This window comes from Candoia aspera, chromosome 6 (genome assembly GCF_035149785.1).
Source record: "Candoia aspera isolate rCanAsp1 chromosome 6, rCanAsp1.hap2, whole genome shotgun sequence".
Taxonomy (NCBI): Eukaryota; Metazoa; Chordata; class Lepidosauria; order Squamata; family Boidae; genus Candoia; species Candoia aspera.
In genome coordinates this window covers 21,995,030-22,016,770 of record NC_086158.1, presented here as the reverse complement: position 1 = coordinate 22,016,770, position 21,741 = coordinate 21,995,030, and the positions used below count along the sequence as shown (strand labels likewise).

At 34.5% G+C, this 21,741-nt stretch overlaps 1 protein-coding gene across 1 annotated transcript in view; it reads left to right on the top strand.

Moving 5' to 3' along the window:
* The window catches only part of RSRC1 (arginine and serine rich coiled-coil 1), a 194,331-nt gene that overhangs the window by 133,920 nt on the left and 38,670 nt on the right, over positions 1-21,741 (top strand). The window contains exon 7 of the mRNA XM_063306512.1: positions 17,091-17,156. Coding sequence (XP_063162582.1) covers positions 17,091-17,156 — 66 coding nt within the window. The remainder of the gene's footprint in view (positions 1-17,090; positions 17,157-21,741) is intronic.

Here is a 21,741-nt window from a genome sequence, read left to right as displayed (position 1 = left end):
TTTGGTCCTACAGTCCCAACCAGTCCCAATACAAGTTTATCTTTCATATGAATTTATTTTCGGGCATAAGTGTCCCATCAAGTTGCAGTGTTGCATGGATATCTAGCATCTCAGCAATACCTGTATTCTCTTTGATAAACAAGCATAGTAATTACTTTGATTCCAGATTCCTTCAAATGTTTTTTTAGAACTACTTCGTTTTTTAGCTTTTTAAATAGCTACCTTTTGTTTCTGCTTGCTTATTTTAACCTTCCCTATTTAAAGACCCAGGTTTTTCAAATAATATTCTGAAGTAGATGTAGCTCTTTTCTTTTATTTATCTTTTAAAATAAATCCATCTTTTAAATGTTTATTTTCCTTTAAAATTGGATTATGATGTTCACAAAATGCTTACTTGTAATGGTTGTTTGTGTCTGTATATAACCAGAGTTAAGTAGTAATAAATATAATGTGTCTGATATTGGAAATACGTTCTTATGTGTTATAGATGGTTGTCCATTATGAGAAAAAATGCACTGTAACATAATATGGTATTGTATTAAAATTAAATGTATGAATTCATTTCACTTATAAACAAATCTATAGTTAGCTAATCACTTAATATATTAAATAGCACAAAGAAAACTAGTTACCTCCTAAAAAAAGAAAACATTGCATTAATTTTTATTGCAAGACTTAGTATGTTGTAATGGTTTTCATCTTAAGAAATACAGCATGAGTCTTTTTGAAAAACATTTTTTTTCCTGATGACTAAAAATAACATCACAAGCAAGTTGGTTATATCATTAATTGTTTTGACCATAGAATTAATTTTAAAGTCAAAGGGTACCTTGCTTTTTCATCATTTGTAGCACAGAATATTCAGCATGTCACAGATGTTCATGAATAATGTCCATTTAAAACTGTTGGCAGGAGTGCTTGTGAGTTGGCTAGATGAATTAAATGTTGGGGGGATCTGACAGGCAGCACGCTGCTTTGTGATCATTCCAAAGTTCTAATAATCTCCCTCACCTACTCTGCCTGCCACTAATGAAAGAGAATAGGTGATTGCACCTCAGGCTATGTTCTGCGCCTAATGACTCCTCGAAAGTCAGATTTATGAAGAAAAAATTAACTTTGAATGAGGATTGAATTGGCCCTGACAGTCTGATAGTCTGTGACACAGATTCAGTGGCAAAACAGACGTAGCCCTAATTGATTATCAATATTTTAAGCAAAGTGATGAAAATAAGCATTAAGTGATGAGAAACACGGTCTTAATACAGTGGGTAGTAACCAGGATTTGGATAGTCTTTGGGGAGGTGTATTAGATTGTATTGCATCCCACTGCTAAAAGTTATATATCTGCATTCTGTTGTCCTTGTTTCCCCACTGTACAGGTTTAAGATTAGGAAGTTAACATTCCTGGTAAATCTACATTTTCTAGATTTAAATAATTTAAATTTTTGGATGTAGAAGATGCTTGTTTGCCCCAAGATTTATGTATATCAGGTCAATTATATTTAGAAATTGGTATATTAAAAATCCCAGAGTAAGAAAACTTGACACAATTTAAGTTCACTTATATTTATCCTCAGTAAAATGACTTGTGGAACAAAGACAATTATAAGGCACTGTTGGAAAGACTCTGTGTTTATTGGAAATAGCTTTCCATGACGATGTTGCATTATTTCATATGATTCCAAATATTGTTTGGTGATACATATGTGTATTGCTAAGAGCAAAACAATTACGTAACTGGTATATGGCATTGTCCATTGAACAAGTGGACAAAAATCATATGGATAGTTTTCAGCAAGTTCAAACAAACCCAATTATTAAAAAAATATACATTTAATATTGCTTAGCATCATATACTTGTTATTAATGATAAATAACAGCATTATTAAGCATTGTGAAAATTTGTGTGCTATAAATGTGTGTTAATTTAAAGTGAGAAAAAACTACAAGAAAAACAAGTATTTAGAAGCACTATTTTCATATAAATTTTCCAAAATACAATTGTATCTTCAGAAATACAATCAAAATGAATATCATCTGCTTGCTCTGAAGCAATACTTTTTTCTAATGCTAATTTTTTTTTATTGCTATTAAAAGTATTGTTTGCTTTAGCATAATTTTATTTCAACATGAATTTTCCTAGCTGAATTCATGAGGTAAGCAGATGAAAATATTTTAGTTTAACTTGATACTTCAGGATTAGGCAAACCACCAAAAATGAGTGATTTATCTGTCATTGCATTTGTTTCATTCCAACAGACAGACTGCATGGTTAAATAAAGATATAAATTATTCTTGTTGCGCCATCTAGTGAATATCTGATTCTTTATGAATCAGTGTTGCCTTCATGATTCATTGACAGAACCTAAACGGAAGTCATTAAAATAGAATCAGAAGTTTAACTCTGTCATATTCTATCTCTTAGACATTTGTTATTTGCAATTTCTACCATAACCTATTACTCATTTTTGTGCAAATCAAAGCATATGGAATTCTTTTATTAGATTACTTACAATGTTACTAATTCCCATTTTTAGTTTATAAAAGCAAGAATAAAATACCTTACCAAATATAAATAATATGAACTAAAGCATTATATTCTAATTATGCTTATACTATAAAGTTAATAATGTAATGGAACAAAAGTATTGTTCAATCTTACTATATAATGTGATGATAGCACTCTGTATTTCCAGCTTTTTTGGGGGGTGGGGGAGAAAATACAGTGGTTGTTAAAACTTGGTAAACTAAGAACATCCCTCTACATAACTAGTTGACAGTGAACCATTCTGAACTCACTGAGACTGACATAATAAACATGTGTAAGATAGTGTTTTAAATCAGGGAAAATGTAAATACTTGTATTCCTAAAATACACTGAAGAGAAAGGTACCTTTCACTTATGTTTGTTTGTTTGTTAAAATCTAGGCTCAGTAATAACTAAATCTGATTCTGGTTACTCTTACTATTCTTTTTTGAGGGATCTGATTGGGACCTTTGTTCACAGATTTTATATGTAGTGATGCTAGTATATTTTAGAGAGGGAAACAAAAATTAAAAACATGTGCAAATACACATATTTTCAATAGCTTTGTTTCATTTCCCTTAATTTGTAATTTGGCTTGATATTTAATATTGCTCAGATTTTGTTTACACTTTACTGTTACATTTCCTGAAATGAAATGTAATATTGAATGATGTCCTAACAGTCAGAAATCACGCTGAGATGAGGAGTAGGTCTCTAGTGTTTATTACTGCTACATTAAACAGAATCCTAACAAACTGAAGAAGCGTGGGAAAAGCCCACACAGATAAACCCCAAAGGCTAAGGTGGGTCTGATCTGTGTCTCTTTGAATGGCTGCTTAATTCCTCAGTACTACACATGCGTTTTCCCCCCTGGATAGAGGCCCCCTCCTGCTCGCCATCAGTACTCATGACAAATGAATCCTATTATGAAAATATTATATGATTGAATCCTATTGTCGAAAATTCTATATTTGTGTTCTATTGAAAAGTTTTCCAGAATAAGGAGTTATCTACGCTATTATGACATAGCTTCATTAATCTTAATAATAAGTAGTTGGTACTATATAAACAAATCCTATATACCTATGGATTTATCTATATTCTTGAGGTTATATTTTATTGAACATAATTCATTAATTGATTGGCTTATGTATGATATTGCATGTTATATTATATGATCTCTCATTTTTTAAAACAAGATCTTGAATTCACTGACATTAAAGACCAGTGTGCATATTTGTATTTATGACCTAGTAAGCATCTCTTTTTTAAAACTAATGAATCAGAGTACTGTGGCATCTTAAAGACTAATAAATGGAATTGTATAATTTATTAGTCTTTCAGATGCCACCGTGCTCTGATTGTCTACATAGATACACAAAAAAGAATATAGATTGCATAAAACAGAACCTCTTTTTCAAAAATAATTACTTTAAGCTTTGATATGCACAGCCTCCACTTGACTTTCCTCTGTTAATATCTCCTATAATCTCTACCCTTAAATACCAAGCCTTTGTTGACAGTTCTGCATACTGGAGGTCCCAGCAAATCAGCATGCCTTATTAGCATGTGGATGAGTTTGTTTTAGGATGCAATTCTCTATGTGCTTCTGGAGGAAGCTCTTCGTTATCCCTCCCACATTCCTTAGTTCCTACCTCCTCCACCATCTGAGAAGGGAGCATGCTGCTGCTGCTCCTTCCATCTGGGCCCATGCATGGGCTTAGAGTCAGGAGGTCCCCCATTTCTGCATGCAGCCTTTAGCAGCAATAAGGGCTAAGGGTTAACTCAGTTTAGGGAAAGAAAGAAGAACAAGAATCATTTTTCCTGAATGGATGTAACTGAACCAAATAAATGAATAAGACCTTTTCTTTTGCTTACTTTTGAACTTACTTTGTCTACATGTGCAATTCTTTATGCTTGGGTGGGCTAAGTGTGTGAGATCAATAACCTATATTTCTCTAATGTGCTCATTAATGCTATTTTAGATAATATTCTTTCTGTGCGCATCTTTTCGCTGTATTAAGCTCTGCTCTATTCAATGGTCCTAGCTGTCCGCTAATGGCTTCACTGCAGCCCATAAGACAGGCTACGCTGGCAGCTGGAGAAGAAGCTGGAAATACACAGTGTGGGGATTATGATTTCTTTCAAGGAACTGACATTTCTTCCTTTTTTTTCTTGATTAACAATTTCTGTATAAATAATGAAAAAAAGGACAAGTAAATGAACTATTGTACCTTGGTGAAATGTTTACTAAAGATTGGAAAATAGTTGGAGAAATTTTAAGATGTGCCTATTCTGATAGAAAGGTAGTGAGTAATATGTGGTCTGTTCCAAGAAATGAATGTTTGGTAAAAAGAAAAATGGCTGTACAAGTTTATGGCATGGAAGAGATAGATATGGCAGAAGAACCATGAATATTAGTTAAATGTAGTGGGAATGGGTTACTTAAGAAATATGTATGGCAAAAGAAGAAGAGATACATAGGGTATAATGAATATGTTTTTAATACCAAAATGCATGAGCAATATGAAAGAAGAATGTTGAGGTGGTTTGGTCATATAGAGAGAATGGATGAGGACTGAATTACAAAACAATTATATAATGGAGGAATTAAAGGTTCAAGAGAAAGGTGAAAACTGAGAAAGTTATGACTAGATAAGATCTTCAGAAAGAAAGAGTTGAGAAGTTTAAATAATAAAAGGCAATATATGAAGCAGTGTATGGATGCGATGGGAACAAAGATAGTTTGCAAGTAATTGTACACTAGGTTTCTGGGTTTTTTTTCTTATGTCTTTAATTTCTCTGGCTATTTCTTACATCTTTTCAGCAGTTTCCATAATGTTGCTTATCATTAAAGGCATGAAGGCCCAGCATAGTCACTCAGCAAATCTCACCTATGAATGAAGACTTGAAACCAAGGCTTCACAATCCAAATTAATTCCAAACTATATCATTCAATTTCAGGGGTATGAAAGGATTCCCAACTCCTTTTGGACCAATGGGTACGTTTGTAATTTTGAAAACAAGTTGTAGTTGCTTTTGTAAAATAGTTGCTAAGGGATGGGTCTTAGTTATTCACAATAAGACTGTTATGTGGAACATAGCCATTTAAAGAACTTTTTTTTTAACAGAATAGTATATGCCACCCATATACTCTTGAAATGTAGATCTTGGTGAGGACTGTGGGAATCAGGTGGGAGAGGAAGAGTTCAGTGGTGTGAGAAGAGGCAGGCCAGCCCCAATGCCAAGGCCATGGTAAGGAAATATTTAAGACAGACTCTGTCTTATATGGCTTGCTATAAGTCTGCCTGGGAATTTATTCTTAGTTTTCAACTTAATGTTTTTATCCCTGACTAGGATTATAAAGATGCCTTTTGGAAATTCATGTGGTTCTTGCTTCTTGAATTTGCCAGTTACATGGACCTTTGCAGAGGGTCCAAGAGAGGTAACTGCAGGTACATTGATGTAGTATTAAGTGCTATATTGGGGACTCCAGGTCCATTGCTTAGTACTTGAAAAAGTATGTAAAAATAGGTACTTTGGTGATTACTTAGGTATACTTTGTTTGAATTTCAGTTTATGTGAAAAACCGAAACCACCCCTTAGCAATTATTTTACAAACTCTATAGATTGCAGCCAAGAACAGGAGCGCTGAAACACCAGCCTGCCCTTACCTAAGCACATACTTCACATTTCCAGCAATTTATTCCAGCCTCCACAACCCTAAATATAATTCTGAAGGGTCTCTTAATGTAATGGTTGCCTATTCTAAAACACCATCAGACTCATGAGCAGGAATTCAAAGATATCTGATTTATTAAAGAATAGTATGCAGGATCACAGAGAAAGCTGAGAATGATGAAAGCGCGCCAAATTCAAACTAAAAACCCTCAGTGCAAATGAAATCCCTCCCCCCGTAGAATCTTCTCAAATTCACAATCCCAGGTGCTCCTAACGGTTTCCGATGGTCTGCGGGAAAAGGCCTTGAACAGATAACATAACCCAAACACATTCCATTGTACTGATTTCACATACAGAGCTTGGTACAAGGTCTCACAGCAGCTCCCTCCCAAACAGAAACGTGTGTCAGCGCCATGCCATGTGAAACGTTACGATGTATAAGCTACATTGAATCAGTGAACATGACGCTTAGCTCTCAGGAACTTTTTTCAGTATCTTTTCAGGAAAAGTGTAAATCAGATGTTCAAGGAGAATTCAGTTTATTCTTGTTTGAATCCAAGGCAAAAATAATTTTTAGGTTATAACTTATTTTGCAGTCTAATTGTTATTCATTTATTTAACAAATGTATGCCACTGTAATCTGCAAAGGCTCCTAACAGTTAGCAACAATAAAACACCAAAGTAAGAAACATTAAAAGATCTATGGTAAGAAAAAATTACGAGTCACCTGGAACAATCAAACACACATCACCTCAACTATCTCCAAATGCCTGGTGGAAAAGCTCCATTTAAGTACCTTTCTGAAAGCTAAAGGAGAGGAGGCTTATCTACTGTAACTTCCAGAGGGAGGGCAATCCATAACTTAAAAGCATTTCTTCGGGACTTATCCTACCACAACTCATGAAAGTGAAGAACTACAAACATTTTCTCCTATAAAGCATTTATTCGACAGTCAATTTTGGCTTGAGAAAGCTGTCTTGCAAGTATGCTTTTCCGGCAGTACCAAGCCACATAGGGCTTGATAGGTTAAAACCTGCAGTTTGAATTGCTCTCCTAAACTTCTTGGAGGGCAATGAGTCCAATAACTAAATTTATTCTGGGTTTTTTTAGTTATGATTTTGTTATGACCTCAGGGAACAAGTAAATAAAGGGGCAAAAACATTGGCATCCATTGTTTCTCATTCAAACATATTGAACTCGAATCTACAGAGAGAAGTGTTTTTACAATTACAGTTGTATCACTTTTATTTTTAATTTTTAAACGAACAATTGTAGCTCCAGTATTGTAACAATAAAATTCTATTTTTTAATGGATTGATTTTTCTGACCATAAAGAAGAATGTAGATGACTGTTCCTTAACTTTTTTGCATTGCTAAAGGTAAAGCTAAACTACTCCATATATCTGGAGAAAAATTCAGATACCAGAAAGCAGCTTTCCTTCAAATGTACTAGAATTGTAATATCAAAATTCCTGTGTAATGTCCATGCTCCTTGGAAATTCTGGAAATTCTAATCCAGGGATGTTTGCTGTAAATATTAGGTAATTTCTAGAGCAACAAGTTTCAGAAGAACATGTTGGTCTGGGGAGGCTGTAGCTTGTTAAACAGTTTATTTCGCTTATACAGCATTTCCATGTAAAGTCAAGCTCTGATTATGATCAGCTCTGTATCTAAAAGAACCATGCAATTTTGAAAATATGTTGGCTTTTGACAGTTTTGAGGGGTAGAGATAGAACTGAATGTTAAGTTCAAGTTCAGGTGAAGGTTTTTTTTTTTCCTTGCTCACCTCTCCTTGATGATTTCTTTATTAGTTGCAATCAGTCTCCTTTTCTCACCTCCACAAGTTTCTTTATTTTGGGCATATGTCTGTATAACAATTATAAAGTTGTTCATTTTTTAATGAGGCGATAACTGATTTTTTTTTACTGATTTGTGAAAGGTGAAAGGTCCCCTGTGCAAGCACCAAGTCATGTCTGACCCTTTGGGTGGACGCTGCTTTCACGACGTTTTCTTGGTAGACTATGGCGGGGTGGTTTGCCATTGCCTTCCCCAGTCACCTTCCCCAGCAATTTTCTTCCTTTCCAGTATATCTCAAATTGTTCAACAATTAAATTGTTAAGTAAGACTTAGTCTGTGGCTATGGCTACAGCCTTCTGAATGTTTAGAATTTAGAAAACTTCACTGAAACACTGTCTCTTCCAAGTAAAAATAAATGTGGACAAAATGAGTTTATGTACTGTAATATATTTCCTTATTACAGTGTCAATCTTAGTGAAACTCAGGTGATCTTACTTCCAGGTCTAGAAGAGAAAACCTATTTGTGCTGTTTCTGTGTGTAAACTGTATGCATGCTAAAAGCTGAGTCAGCCTCCAAATCTACTCACAATTATCTAGAGATGAAACAAGAGTAGAAATTGGAAACTGTTCCTTTCTTTCTATATGCTTTATTTCCTCAACTGACTGACAATTACATAGGGAGTCAGTGGCATGGCTCCCAGGCATATTTAACATCAATATTTTTATTTTGATCAATTAATTCTTGATACATGCTTTTTCTAAGCTCTGCATTTTGCATGTTTCAGTAACTCAGGGACATTTAATTTCAAAATTAAATGGATTGTTGATCAGTTATTATAATGCAACTTCCTGCTTGCCTCATTTACAAATCATGGATATTCCCCCTCCCCCTTATTCTCCTTTCAGGTTAGCATTTATTAATGCTAGCCACTGTAGGTTAATATAAGGAAAATAATACCCTCCTGAGTTACTTAATTTACATGCTTAATAAAATTTTAATCTTAAACTTGCTAATAATAAATCTTTTGCGTATCTATTTACCTCTAGGTAAGCTCCTATTCAATGGGATATATCACTTCATTAGTGTGCATTCCTGCTGCTTCAGTCTGAAGCTCTGACTATTTACTTCAGAGCAAGTCCCACTGATTTTCCGTAGACTTCCTTGACTGGCCAAGGGCCATAGTTTGATTTAGCGGAACTTGGTTCAAAGTAATTATACATGATTACATTTAGCACAGACATTGACAAGTCTTAAAATATTCTGTAAACCTGATGTTAAAAAAAAATCAAAACTTTCATTTTTTTCACTGTTAATTTTAAAGTGAAACAATATATTAAAGAGCTTGGACTGCTTAATGTCTTGAATCCAGTTTCATCCAAAGTTACGTGTATGGAACAGATGAATTTTGCAATCCTCATACAAGATTCTGATTCTGATGATTCCTTCCTCCCATTTGTAGGACACAGCCTAATCGTTTGCTAAATCTATTCTCTAACATAGGGGCTATGGAGGGAAAAATATGAAAAGAAAGATTAATTCTACAAATTTTACTTTTATTTGTGCAATGTTAATTTCATCGAACCCTTCTAGATATATTTATATGTTGTTAAAGAAATGACTTTTCCTTGAAGGAGATTAAAAAAATTAATATGAGGAAACAGTGAGTGTAATAACTCAATTACTCCCAGGTTGATAGTTGACCGCTTTCAGAATAATAGTTGTTCTGCTGTGATGGAAAATGAGGATCTAGGACAGAATCACTGTTGTGTGTTTTCTGTTGCTCCCTTTGACTCCACTTTTCACACTTGGCACAATGATTTTTAAGAACTGGAAATCAAATGCAAATGATTATTTTAATATTTCACAGTATTTTTTTTTTTGCTTTTCTTCCATTTTTACTTCTTTTCTGGCTTGTATCACCACTTAAAATTGTACCTTTCTAACCTCACTGGCTGTAATTCTTGGTTAAAAGAAAAAAGACACAAATAGTGCCTTTAGCCAGTTAAGGAAATCTAGAGAAAGCCTGAATCCAGAGTCCTGTAAACTGGAAATCTGCAGTGTTTCCTAGTGAAAGGGAGAAGACAAATACATTATCCTCTGTTGTAAATACATTCCTGAGAATTGGGGCCTCTTTTGGAAATGTGTAAGTGCTTATGGGCAGCGGCAAGGAAGAGAGAATCACCAGGAGTTTTTTGCTTCCCTGCCAGCAACACTCTTCTCTGAATTGCAGTTTCTTCAGCAGAAGAATGGACAACTTATGATCCAGCCTTATGACTCTCACTGTTTTTGATCACCTCCAAAGTTTAAGGCTTCAGTTCAAAAAGTTCTAGATTTGCCCACATGATCCTGTTGAACCTAGCCAAGTGATAGCTGTAGAGTCATACAAATGCAGTAAAAGGATAGAATAAAAGTGTTTAACTACAGTGAAAGACTGTACTTTCTATTCTCTGATCTGCTCCTCACTGTTTATCTGCATATTTAAAAGGACTTAAAGGAGTCAGAGGTGGCTACTGTTAACTGAAAGAAATGAGTTTAATAAATAAATAAATTGCAGTCCCAAACAGATGAAATCTGTGTGCCTTCACTGAAACAGTTGGCATTAAGCAAAAAAGTGTTTTAATTTTATAAAAAGGCAAGCAGCAGAGATACCCACAGAACAGCATCCTAGCAAGAGAAACCCTTAGAATTAACTAGCACTAGGCATACATGTGACCAATTTCCATCCTGGTAACACGTTCAGCAAAAATTTGGCCTGTATTCACTTTTGAATGTCCAGTGCTTTTACAGTGGGTTTTGTTTGGTTTAACCTTATACAATTTACTATGCATAATGTCTGAATATATTGTTACTTAAGCTGTTTAAGAGATTTTAATATTTTAGTATGGTGGTATTCATTTATTATGTTATACATTATTGTATTACAAAGCTGATCTACTATAAGGATTTGCCAAGTTACTTTAATTGTAACACCTAACCATTTTATTACTATATAAATTCAGTAAATTATTATTGTTAGACTTGTTTTTTAAAATGACATGGCAGTAAAATTTGACTGCAGGTAGCCCTTAGGTTACTTCAGCAATTCATGGAGCGAGAATTGCCAGATGTACAAGCTGGGTTTAGAAAAGGCAGAGGAAATAGGGACCAAATTGCCAATATCCGCTGGATAATGGAAAAAGCCAGGGAGTTTCAGAAAAACATCTATTTCGGTTTTACTGACTATTCTAAAGCCTTTGACTGTGTGGACCATAACAAATTGTGGCAAGTTCTTAGTGGTATGGGGATACCAAGTCATCTTGTCTGCCTCCTGAAGAATCTGTATAACGACCAAGTAGCAACAGTAAGAACAGACCACGGAACAACGGACTGGTTTAAGATTGGGAAAGGGGTACGGCAGGGCTGTATACTCTCACCCTACCTATTCAACTTGTACGCAGAACACATCATGTGACATGCTGGGCTTGAGGAATCCAAGGCTGGAGTTAAAATCGCTGGAAGAAACATTAACAATCACAGATATGCAGATGATACCACTTTGATGGCTGAAAGTGAAGAGGAACTGAGGAGCCTTATGATGAAGGTGAAAGAAGAAAGTGCAAAAGCTGGCTTGCAGCTAAACCTCAAAAAAACCAAAATTATGGCAACCAGTCTGATTGATAACTGGCAAATAGAGGGAGAAAACGTAGAGGCAGTGAAAGACTTCGTATTTCTAGGTGCAAAGATTACTGCAGATGCTGACTGCAGTCAGGAAATCAGAAGACGCTTAATCCTTGGGAGAAGAGCAATGACAAATCTCGATACAATAGTTAAGAGCAGAGACATCACACTGACAACAAAGGTCTGCATAGTTAAAGCAATGGTATTCCCTGTAGTAAAATATGGCTGCGAGAGCTGGACCATAAGGAAGGCTGAGAGAAAGAAGATAGAGCTTTGGAACTGTGGTGTTGAAGGAAAATTCTGAGAGTGCCTTGGACTGCAAGAAGATCAAACCAGTCCATCCTCCAGGAAATAAAGCCAGACTGCTCACTTGAGGGAATGATATTAAAGGCAAAACTGAAATACTTTGGCCACATAATGAGAAGACAGGACACCCTGGAGAAGATACTGATGCTAGGGAGAGTGGAAGGCAAAAGGAAGAGGGGCCAACCAAGGGCAAGATGGATGGATGATATTCTAGAGGTGACGGACTCGTCCCTGGGTGAGCTGGGGGTGTTGACGACCGACAGGAAGCTCTGGCGTGGGCTGGTCCATGAAGTCATGAAGAGTCGGAAGCGACTGAACGAATAAACAACAAAGCCCTTAGGTTACAACGGCATTTGGGACTGGGATTGCTGTCACTAAGCAATGCAATGTCATGTGACTGTATCACTTAGTGACAACAATCATGGCAGTCCCAGTTGCTGTAGTAATCCCAAGATGCGCAGCTTATTAAGTGGGAAGCGGCGGCAGTCCCAGGTAAGGAGCACGGCAGGTGGGGGAGGCCAGGAGAGGGCTTGGGAGGCCTAGTGGAAACTGCATATGAGTGCAGGAAGGCCAGGGGGTGGTCTGTGTGGCGCAAGAGCAGGAAGGCCAAGGGGGGATGGTTTGGCAGGGCATGAGTGCAGGAAGGCCGGGGGCATGGCGCAAGTGCAGGAAGGCCAGAGGGGTAGATGGTGTGGTGCAAGTGCAGGAAGCCCAGGGGTTGGATGGTGCAGGGTGAGGCAAGTGCAGGAAGGCCAGGGGTGGTGGATGGTGCAGCACAAGCACAGGAAGGCTGGAGGGGCTTACCAGAGTGACTTGCAACTTTCCCTGCCAGCTTTTCCATTGCCTTTGCTTGTGGGAAACCAGCAGGGAAGGTCATAAATGGTGATCACATGACTGGGATGCTGCAACTGTTGTAAGTGTGAGCCAGTTGCCAAGTGCATGAATCACAATCACGTGACCACTGGGGCGCTGCAATGGCCAGAACCAGTCTTAAGTACCACTCATTCAGTGCCATTGCAACTCTGAACAGTCACTGAACGAGTGGTTGGTAAATGAGGATTGTTGTTGTTGTTTATTCGTTTAGTCGCTTCCGACTCTTCATGACTTCATGGACCAGCCCACGCCAGAGCTTCCTGTCGGTCATCAAAGAAAGATGAAATACTACTTGTTGTCCTTAACCTGTTCTCACTATATTGTCGCTCTTTTTTTTTTTTAATGGATAAATCCTTCTGAAGGAATGCTGAAAGATGCACCGGCATAATTTTGTTGTGAGTTAGCAGTTTCATGGAGCCCTATAATTCAAGGATTGTAGATGACTGGGGAAACGTGATTTTAGTACTCTAAACTGCTACTGATATAGGTGTAAATCAAAACTGTACCTGGGTTTATATTTCTAACCATACCTTGCACTGAAAAACAATACAAAAATGTTATCTTTTTTATGCATGGGACTTGTTAGACTTGTTAAAAACATAATCTTGAAAACTGTAGAAGTAAGTTCCCAGGCAGATTTATAGACAGAGTCTCTTTGAAATGTTTCTTTCCTGTGGCCCCTGCCTCTGGGTTTGCTGTCTCTTCTCGCACCCCTGAACATTTCCTCCTCCTCTGCCTGGTTTCAATTGTCTCTCACACCCATTGTGGGGAAAACTGGAGAAGGAACATTATGCAAACTGCCTTGAGTACCTGAATGCGAGGTAGAAGATAGACAGACAGATTTATTTTTAGGATGCTGCCATATTCAAAGTAATCAACAGGAATGGAAAATAAAGTACTTAAAAATTGTACAGTACTCAGAAATGATTGGCAGGTATAAGTTGTGCAGTGTATAAAAATACATTTCTAACTATGAGGTGGCATATTTTTTACTTATGATCTAGCTATTTAAAAAAAAAAATCCAATAAACTCTTCCTATGCAGAAAAAATCAGTTATGAAGAACGAACTGGCATTGTGGAATAAATAAATCAAATTTAAGCCTGCTAGTTTATTGAATCTAAATTTTGCCTGGTTGGACCAGGAGCTATATATAAGCAATCCATCTTGTGTTGATAATGGTGGATCTTGAAACCCACCTAACGTTTGCATTATTAAATTTCATTCTAATGAGCTTTACTAATACATATTGAAGGTAGTTATAAGGAGTGGAATATGAATCTGAGAAGGATAATTTGAAAGAAACATAAGCTAAGCATTTTCATAACTCATGGGGTATAGCTACAATTACACATATAACCAAAATTAAATGGAATTTCTATTATCCTTATCTTGGTACTATTGTGAATAAGTGTAAATGAAGTAAAAGTCTTTATAGTTACCAGTGGTTTGTTTTATTATCTAATTTAATGGATTCTTGTAAAGAGATCGCTTGCAGAAAAGTTTTAATATTTCATGATTTAAAATGTACTCTAAGTGTATCTAAAAGCTTGTAAATGGAAACAGATGTCTCTGTAATTGGTGCTGTCATTTCAGAACATCAGTATTTAAGTTGTGTATTTTAAGAAGGCATAGATACCAACTGAAAAGAGATATTAGACTTTAAATTTGTGGGTCATGTGGCATTCATGCCTTTCATGCTTCCTAAATCAATTTAATATTCATGTAACAAATATGTTAGTGTAGCAAACTAGCATTTGAAAGAAACTGTTGCTCTTTAATGGATTTATTACACAGTAAGAGCTGGTCTAGGATATAACTACCTACATTATGCTTCTCTATCTTTTGACAAAGCAATATTTAAAAAAACTTAATATTTCATCAACTATAATGCTATTAGAGATTATTCTCTAAGTTCACTCATCATGCAGTGAGATAGCAATAAAAGAGAATGGCCCCTTTGAGACCTTAATGCTTCGGAATAAATGATGTGCTAGAACAGAAATTTAATTAATTTACAGAGTATATTGATAGTCCCTTGTTACTGTGCTGTATATTTTTAATCTCCTTTAGCATCTGTAGTAAAGTGTTTAAAACTCCTGCAGTTGAGCAACTTGTACATAATTAAGTAATAAGGCGGGATGTTCCTAAAGAAAAAAAAGATTCTTTTTTTAAAAATGTTGTCATAACATGAATTAAATACAGCTGTTATGGTTTGCACTGAAGAAGAAAAAGAGGGTCTTATCCATGAAGTGATGCTACTCTGCCTCTGCATGAAGAATCTCATCCTATACAGTCCAATTGCGTGTTTATTGTACCATTCTTCATACAGCATCTTCTGTGCAATGCTGTATTTAGGGAGATTCAGACTTCTTAGAAATGTTGGACCCCCTTCATGTTCCTTTCTGTTAACTAGCAAGGCAGTGGGAGAAAGAGAGTGAGGTAGAATAATTATGAACACTCCAATATATCCAACTAAAAACTGACCTAGCATGTCAAGTATCACTAAAACTACTTTAAATGAAATAAAAAAACATTCACTCAACTCAGCAGGAAAATTATTCATAAGCAAACTCCTGTCTGAATGAACATCTTTTTGCTACCTAGGTGAAAGATAATGGAGAGAACACTAAACTTATGTCTCCTCATCCAAAATTTCCAGTACTGGAAGCAATTACTGAGAAGGCTTCTGAAAGCAACTTGCAAGGAGCTTCTGATTTGCAAAAGCCACACATTTTGCCCTAGTAGAACAGGCCCTTGCATTTGAAATAAACATGGCCTTGAACATATTAGGGGAGGAAGGAAAGAGATACTGGATTCAGTAACTGACAGGCCTGGACTCAAATCTGATTGATCTTGTGTTCAGTCCAATTGCATTATCTCAGGGAGGGTGGAGTGATTTGGGGAAAGAATCCACAATTTCACAGTGGATTCTGCTAATAATTTTTCCTTCTCTAATCCTGATCAATTTTGTTACCTTTGTTTCAACTGACTTAGATAATTGCCTGTGTTAAAAACTGATTTATTTTATGAAAATACCAGAGAGTTATTCTTTTATATTTTTGCTTCAAACCTCTTTATTCAGGAAGGGATATCCTATCTTGAAGGCACCTGCAGTGCGTTCTAAGAAATCCATCCATTCACAATCATTTCCAGATTTCATCCCATTCAGATAAAAGACAAAACATATATAGCCATTAGAGTTTCTTTGTGCTGGAAAATGCTCTGGAAATGGAGACTTAATTAGTCTGGAATACTCCCAGAATGGCTCAGTGCAGACCAGGTTATTTACTGAACTCTGGATATGGCTCTTAAAATGGACTGGATGCTGTATTTTTCTGAAGCCATTTAATTTACAAGAAATAAAATTATTGCACAGATATGCGAACGGCATATGATATTTTGTTTAGATAAAATAACGAAGATTGGGAGATTTGAGGCCTTGCTTATCTTTCCACAGATCTTTCTGACATAATTGTTTCATAGTATATTAGGGCTAGACATTGTAGTACCCATAGATAATAATGCGTTTATAAAAACATACCAGCTCCACTACTTCAAATACACTGGGAATAATCTGACCGGTTTTATTTCTGGTATGTTGGTAATTTGTGGCAGGCTACCTCCACAGTGGAAGCCATTTGGAGCTTAGGCAAGCTGCTCCATGGCAGCTATTTTGTGTTAGCACCCACAATATGCTTTCAAATTCCAAATGTACCCATTAACCTAATAATGTTGCCTGTTTCAGTTACATTAACAGGAGAGCAGATCAAATCAGACTTCATCAGGGAGTTAGTATGCTCTTTTTAACGGGCTGGTGAAAGTGAGGGATTTATTGAGTTTTCTTGCTATCCAGCACTTCCACTTTTTTCCTGCTCTTAATGTTATATTTTGGAAGGTTCAGGCCTGTTTGGAAGAATTAAGTACCTCCCTGTCTTTGAAGAATCATTCTGGAATTGCATTTTCTTTTAGTCCCAAAGGCAGATGCTTTTTAGAAGGATGTCCTTGGGGAAGTCATGGTGAATAGGAATTCGCATTTAAGAAGAGTCGTTTGCAAAAAAATACCATTAAAATTTCATTAATATCTGGGATTCAGCTATAATAATTTATGCTAATTATATAAGTTTAAAAAGGGGCTACCCAGGTCCTTCCATCAAAGATATAAAGGACTATGATGTTACTAAATATATTACATTTTCCAAATCAATTTATTATAGAACTAATCATCATTTCAATGCATTATTTTTAGCTAAAGCTGATGAAGCATTAAAAGCAAAAGAGAGAAGTGAAGAAGAAGCAAAGAAGAAAAAAGAAGGTAATTAATCTGTGCTTTCTGTGCTGTTTGAATGTTAAGAAGCAGTTTCCCACTTCTGATTTTTAGAAGGATGTTACATCTGATGTTGGAACTAATATGTAGCGATTTGATATTAAGTACTATTGTATGCTAAGTCTCCTACCACTCAATCTCTTTGTATGATCCCACATTTGATATTAAGAGACAGGGGGAAAATACATCCTGTGTGAAGAAATTATATGTCTTCATCATATCATTTTTCTTCTTTATTTGTTCAGTCGCTTCCGACTCTTTGTGACATCATCATATCATATAAAGTCTTTATTTGACTTGTCTACCTACAAAGCTCTACAATACAATGGTGATCCAGAACTGTAGGCCTGTATTTTAAATATGTCAAAGATTTCAGTAAAAATATTACTATAATGACAGTATTTTCTGTTTCTTTCCTAATTATTCTAACATGGAAGTCTTGCCCATATTTCAGCGTGTATTCACTGAGTTTGTGTTTTGATTGAACACAGATCCATCCACAGATGAATTCCTGTTAGTCTATATGTGAAAGTACTAGTCTTGGTTCAAAGCTTATTACTGTACATTTGCTGAGTTTGAATAACAATTGCCATTTTAATGACTGTTTTCCCAGTTTAGCTAAGTGCTTTTGAAGATCCATACTCTTACTTTTTGCATTAACCACATGCTTTGAAATGCTTTATCATGATCATAGATACATCACTATTTGTTTTTAAGATCATGTAATTTATGAACAAATTAAAAAAAACATTTTTTCAATACTGTCTTTGTGGACCAATTGTTTGTTAGGTATGCCTAGATCAGTAAAAATCTGGTGCACTTTGTATTTATGTTGTTTAGGCAAGATTTTCAGCCTGACTTTTTAAAACTAATTTCTTTTAAGCCCTAAAAAATATTTATGACTATTTATATCTGCAAATACTTTTAAAGAGCTTTTATATGTATCTGCCTGTAATTTTTGTAGTTGTTAACATAAATTGGCTGAGAATCTTTTTTATGCAAATCATCTTGCTTTTATTATTTGATATGTAAATTTACCCAGTGCAGATTTCTTCAATGTAAGCTCTTTTTAATGTATTAACTGCTGTTGATTTCAATTTTCAGTAGCATACCTTCTTTTCAAGGACAATTTACAACAGGTTTACAATTAGGAAGAGACTAATGAATGCCATGCTCATACTCAAATCAGTTGTGATGAAAGTGCATTGAAGTCTTTTACGTCTCATCTGTTTTTTATTCATTCTGTTTTTTAATTATTTTTATTAAACGTTAAAAACATTACTTTGTTAAAATTTCTTAAAAATCATGCATATTAACAACAGTTGTAACAAATATATATTAACTTACAAAATTATTATAAAATAATATGAATTAAAGTAAAAAACTAAAGCAAAAATTAAAAGAAATTAAAAGAAACTAAATGAAAAGAAAAAAGATAAAGACAATTAAAAACAAGAATTAAAAATAATGAGCATACAAATCTATTCATTTTTAATAAAGTCTATTCAGTTTGAAAATGCATTTATTACTACTTTGTTTCCTATTTGTTTTTCATTCTTTCTACTTATTTTACTTTTTGCCATTTTTGCCATTACCACAACACTCTATGCACGTGTGATTTTTAACTGTTAAAATCCAGTTAAAAATTTATACGTAAAAAATTGAATCAATTCAAACATTCTTGCTAAACCAGAGATTTCCCTGAAGGTGAGGGGATGGGATGAGTCTAATTCTCAAGAGAGAACATTCTGAAGCTTGGGAGTGATACAGGACAATATATTCTTCCATTTGCTCAGCATGAATCAGGACATTTTAAAGAACGCTTCTTCTACAGACTGTCATATGGAGACAGATATATACCTAGCTAAGTTAGAGCAAGGTCATTTAGAGCTTTAAAGAATCAATATCTTAAATTTCATCTGATGAACTATTAGTTTAGTAAGCAGAACTGATCTTTCAAGATATCCATAGTATTATGCATTGGTTATTAGCTTGGCTTCGATTTCCTCAGAGTATATTACAATTGTTTAAAAATTCTATAATCAAAAAACACATAACTGCTCTTTCATCTGATTGGTGCAGGTACAGATATAGTTGTACGTTATCCATAATTATGCAAACATGTTCCTTGACCTGTCACCACCTGGAAATCTAGAAAAAGCTGGAAGGCATGGAGTTTGAACAATATAATTTATTATCTATTATATTTATAGACTATTTTTGAGGATAACAAGCCACTAAAAGTGTTGCAAGCAACTAAGGAACTATTTCACCAAAGAAAACTGGAAAATATTATTAAAAAATTATTACTGTATAAACATTATAAATCTCAAATAATATAGGTCTTTTACTACTCAAAGGCATCAGGACTTGGAACTTCATGCTTTCATAGATTTAATAGAATGCTTTCTGAAGATATAAAGATACAGCTAAACAAACAAGTTACCATGTGAAATCTTTGGAAGAATTGTATTATTTTAAAAATGATTATTTATTCAGTAATCTTTGGCTCAGTATTAGAAAGTTAAGTATAAAAGCTTAAAAATTGCTTATTCATAATTAATTATGTACCTTCCCTGAGCATCCTTAATAGTAGAAATGATATTATTTTGTCATTGTTGTTTTAATCGAGAGGCTGGTAATTTACCAAGACTTTCTCCTCCCATTATCTTTGCTTTATGTGATTTGATGAATATTCTATATCAAGTGCATAAAAGCTTTTTCATAATGCCGGTGTAGGTTGCTTCGCATATGTACTTAAAATTTTTCTGTTGCTGCTTTTTCCATAAAGCATACACACAGAAACCATGACAGTGTTCTTCAGTTTTTTCCCCAAAATAATTAAGTTCACAGGTTGTTATTTAAAAAATCTTCAGAATTTGTTTCACATGTTGTATAAAAAATGGATCCTTTAACAATTTAACAATGAGTTCCATATAAAAAGAGTAAGATGTTTTCTGGTAATTGATAATTTTATTAGAGCATAATTGGATATTTCAATACAATCATACTGTATATTTATTCAATTAAGTAAGGATCAAGATACTATGATAATAATCAGGAACAAGTTTGAAAAAAAACCCTATCCTTTTTATTATGAAGGATTTAAAAGTCACTAAATCCACCAAATTAAACTCCAACCTAGAAGTTTGTAGGGCGTTTTGTGTATTATTAGCTAGAACAATATTATGATCTAAGAAGGAATCTAAAACTTAGTCAAAGTTACCCCCAATTTTGAATTCCCATTAATATATACCTGGCTATCAATCTTATGCATAAAAGATTCTCCTCATCTAAGGTTATTTTACAAAATAACTAAACTATGTCTGTTGTTAAATGGTCTAATTTAGTGTCTCCTTATTGGGATGATATCTGAGGCTTTTTATGTTCCCAGATAACAACTGAAGATAACATAAATGAAGTAACTGCAAATAGAAAAAGCAGTATTTCTGAAAATTGAGGAGAAAACAGAAAAAGATAAAGAACTAAAAAGAAAGATATAAAAAAAACCACAAATAGAAAATGCTAAAAACAGAAAATATGGAATAAAAAAAAAAAACCTAATAAATGTTTTTTAAAAGCAAAAACTGAAACTAAAAGGAAAAGGAAAAATGAATGCTATAGCAACTTTCAAAAGAGACATATTGAACATATAGTACAAGAACTTCCCTCCAAACTAAGGCCTGGCTCCCTGTGATTTTTTAAAAATATTAAATATAATTCACATGGTCTATAGCAGTTTATAAAATGAAATAAAATAATATAAAATAATATAAAATATTATTATTAATATTATTGTTTTAATTGTTTTTTATTATATTTTGAATACTATATACTGCCCAGAGGCCATATTGATCGGGGCAGCCAATAAATATTGCTAAAATAAGTAAGATTCCTACCTCCTTATTTCAAATAATCCTAGATCGAATATAGCTTTTTGTGAACTCAGGATTAAAAGACCTCTTCATACTAGATAGTAAAATATTTTATTTATTTATTTATCAAATTTGTCACCACCCATCTCCTCGCACTAGGGGGACTCTGGGCAGTTAAATATTTAGGAAGAGATCATAGCTGAAGGTACTGAAAACCTTTAAGAGGTCCAAATAATTAGTAAGTTCACATTCCCTTCAGAACATTCCCTTCAGAACATTCACCAAATAAAGGAATTTCATATCCTGTCTGAAACCTTGGTTTAAATCTATCTATCTATCTATCTATCTATCTATCTATCTATCTATCTATCTATGTACTACAAGGGGGTATTAATTATTTTCCTTTATCCTGGGACCAGTCCAGTTATCGACCCATGTCAGAATCTCCTTTTTTACCCATATCCTGAACTAAATTTGAAACACACAGACACAAAGCAAGTTGTATAGTTAGTTAGCACCTAATATTTGGGATTATTGTACATTATTTTAGAAAGTTCTGTATCTGAGCTGCACAATAGTCTTTACAGGAAGAAAATTAGAGACATCTGTATAGCAAATAAAAATTAATATTAATATATTATTTATTTTACAGTCTTTATAACCTGTCCCAATCCCAAAGGACTGTGTGGTATAGAACA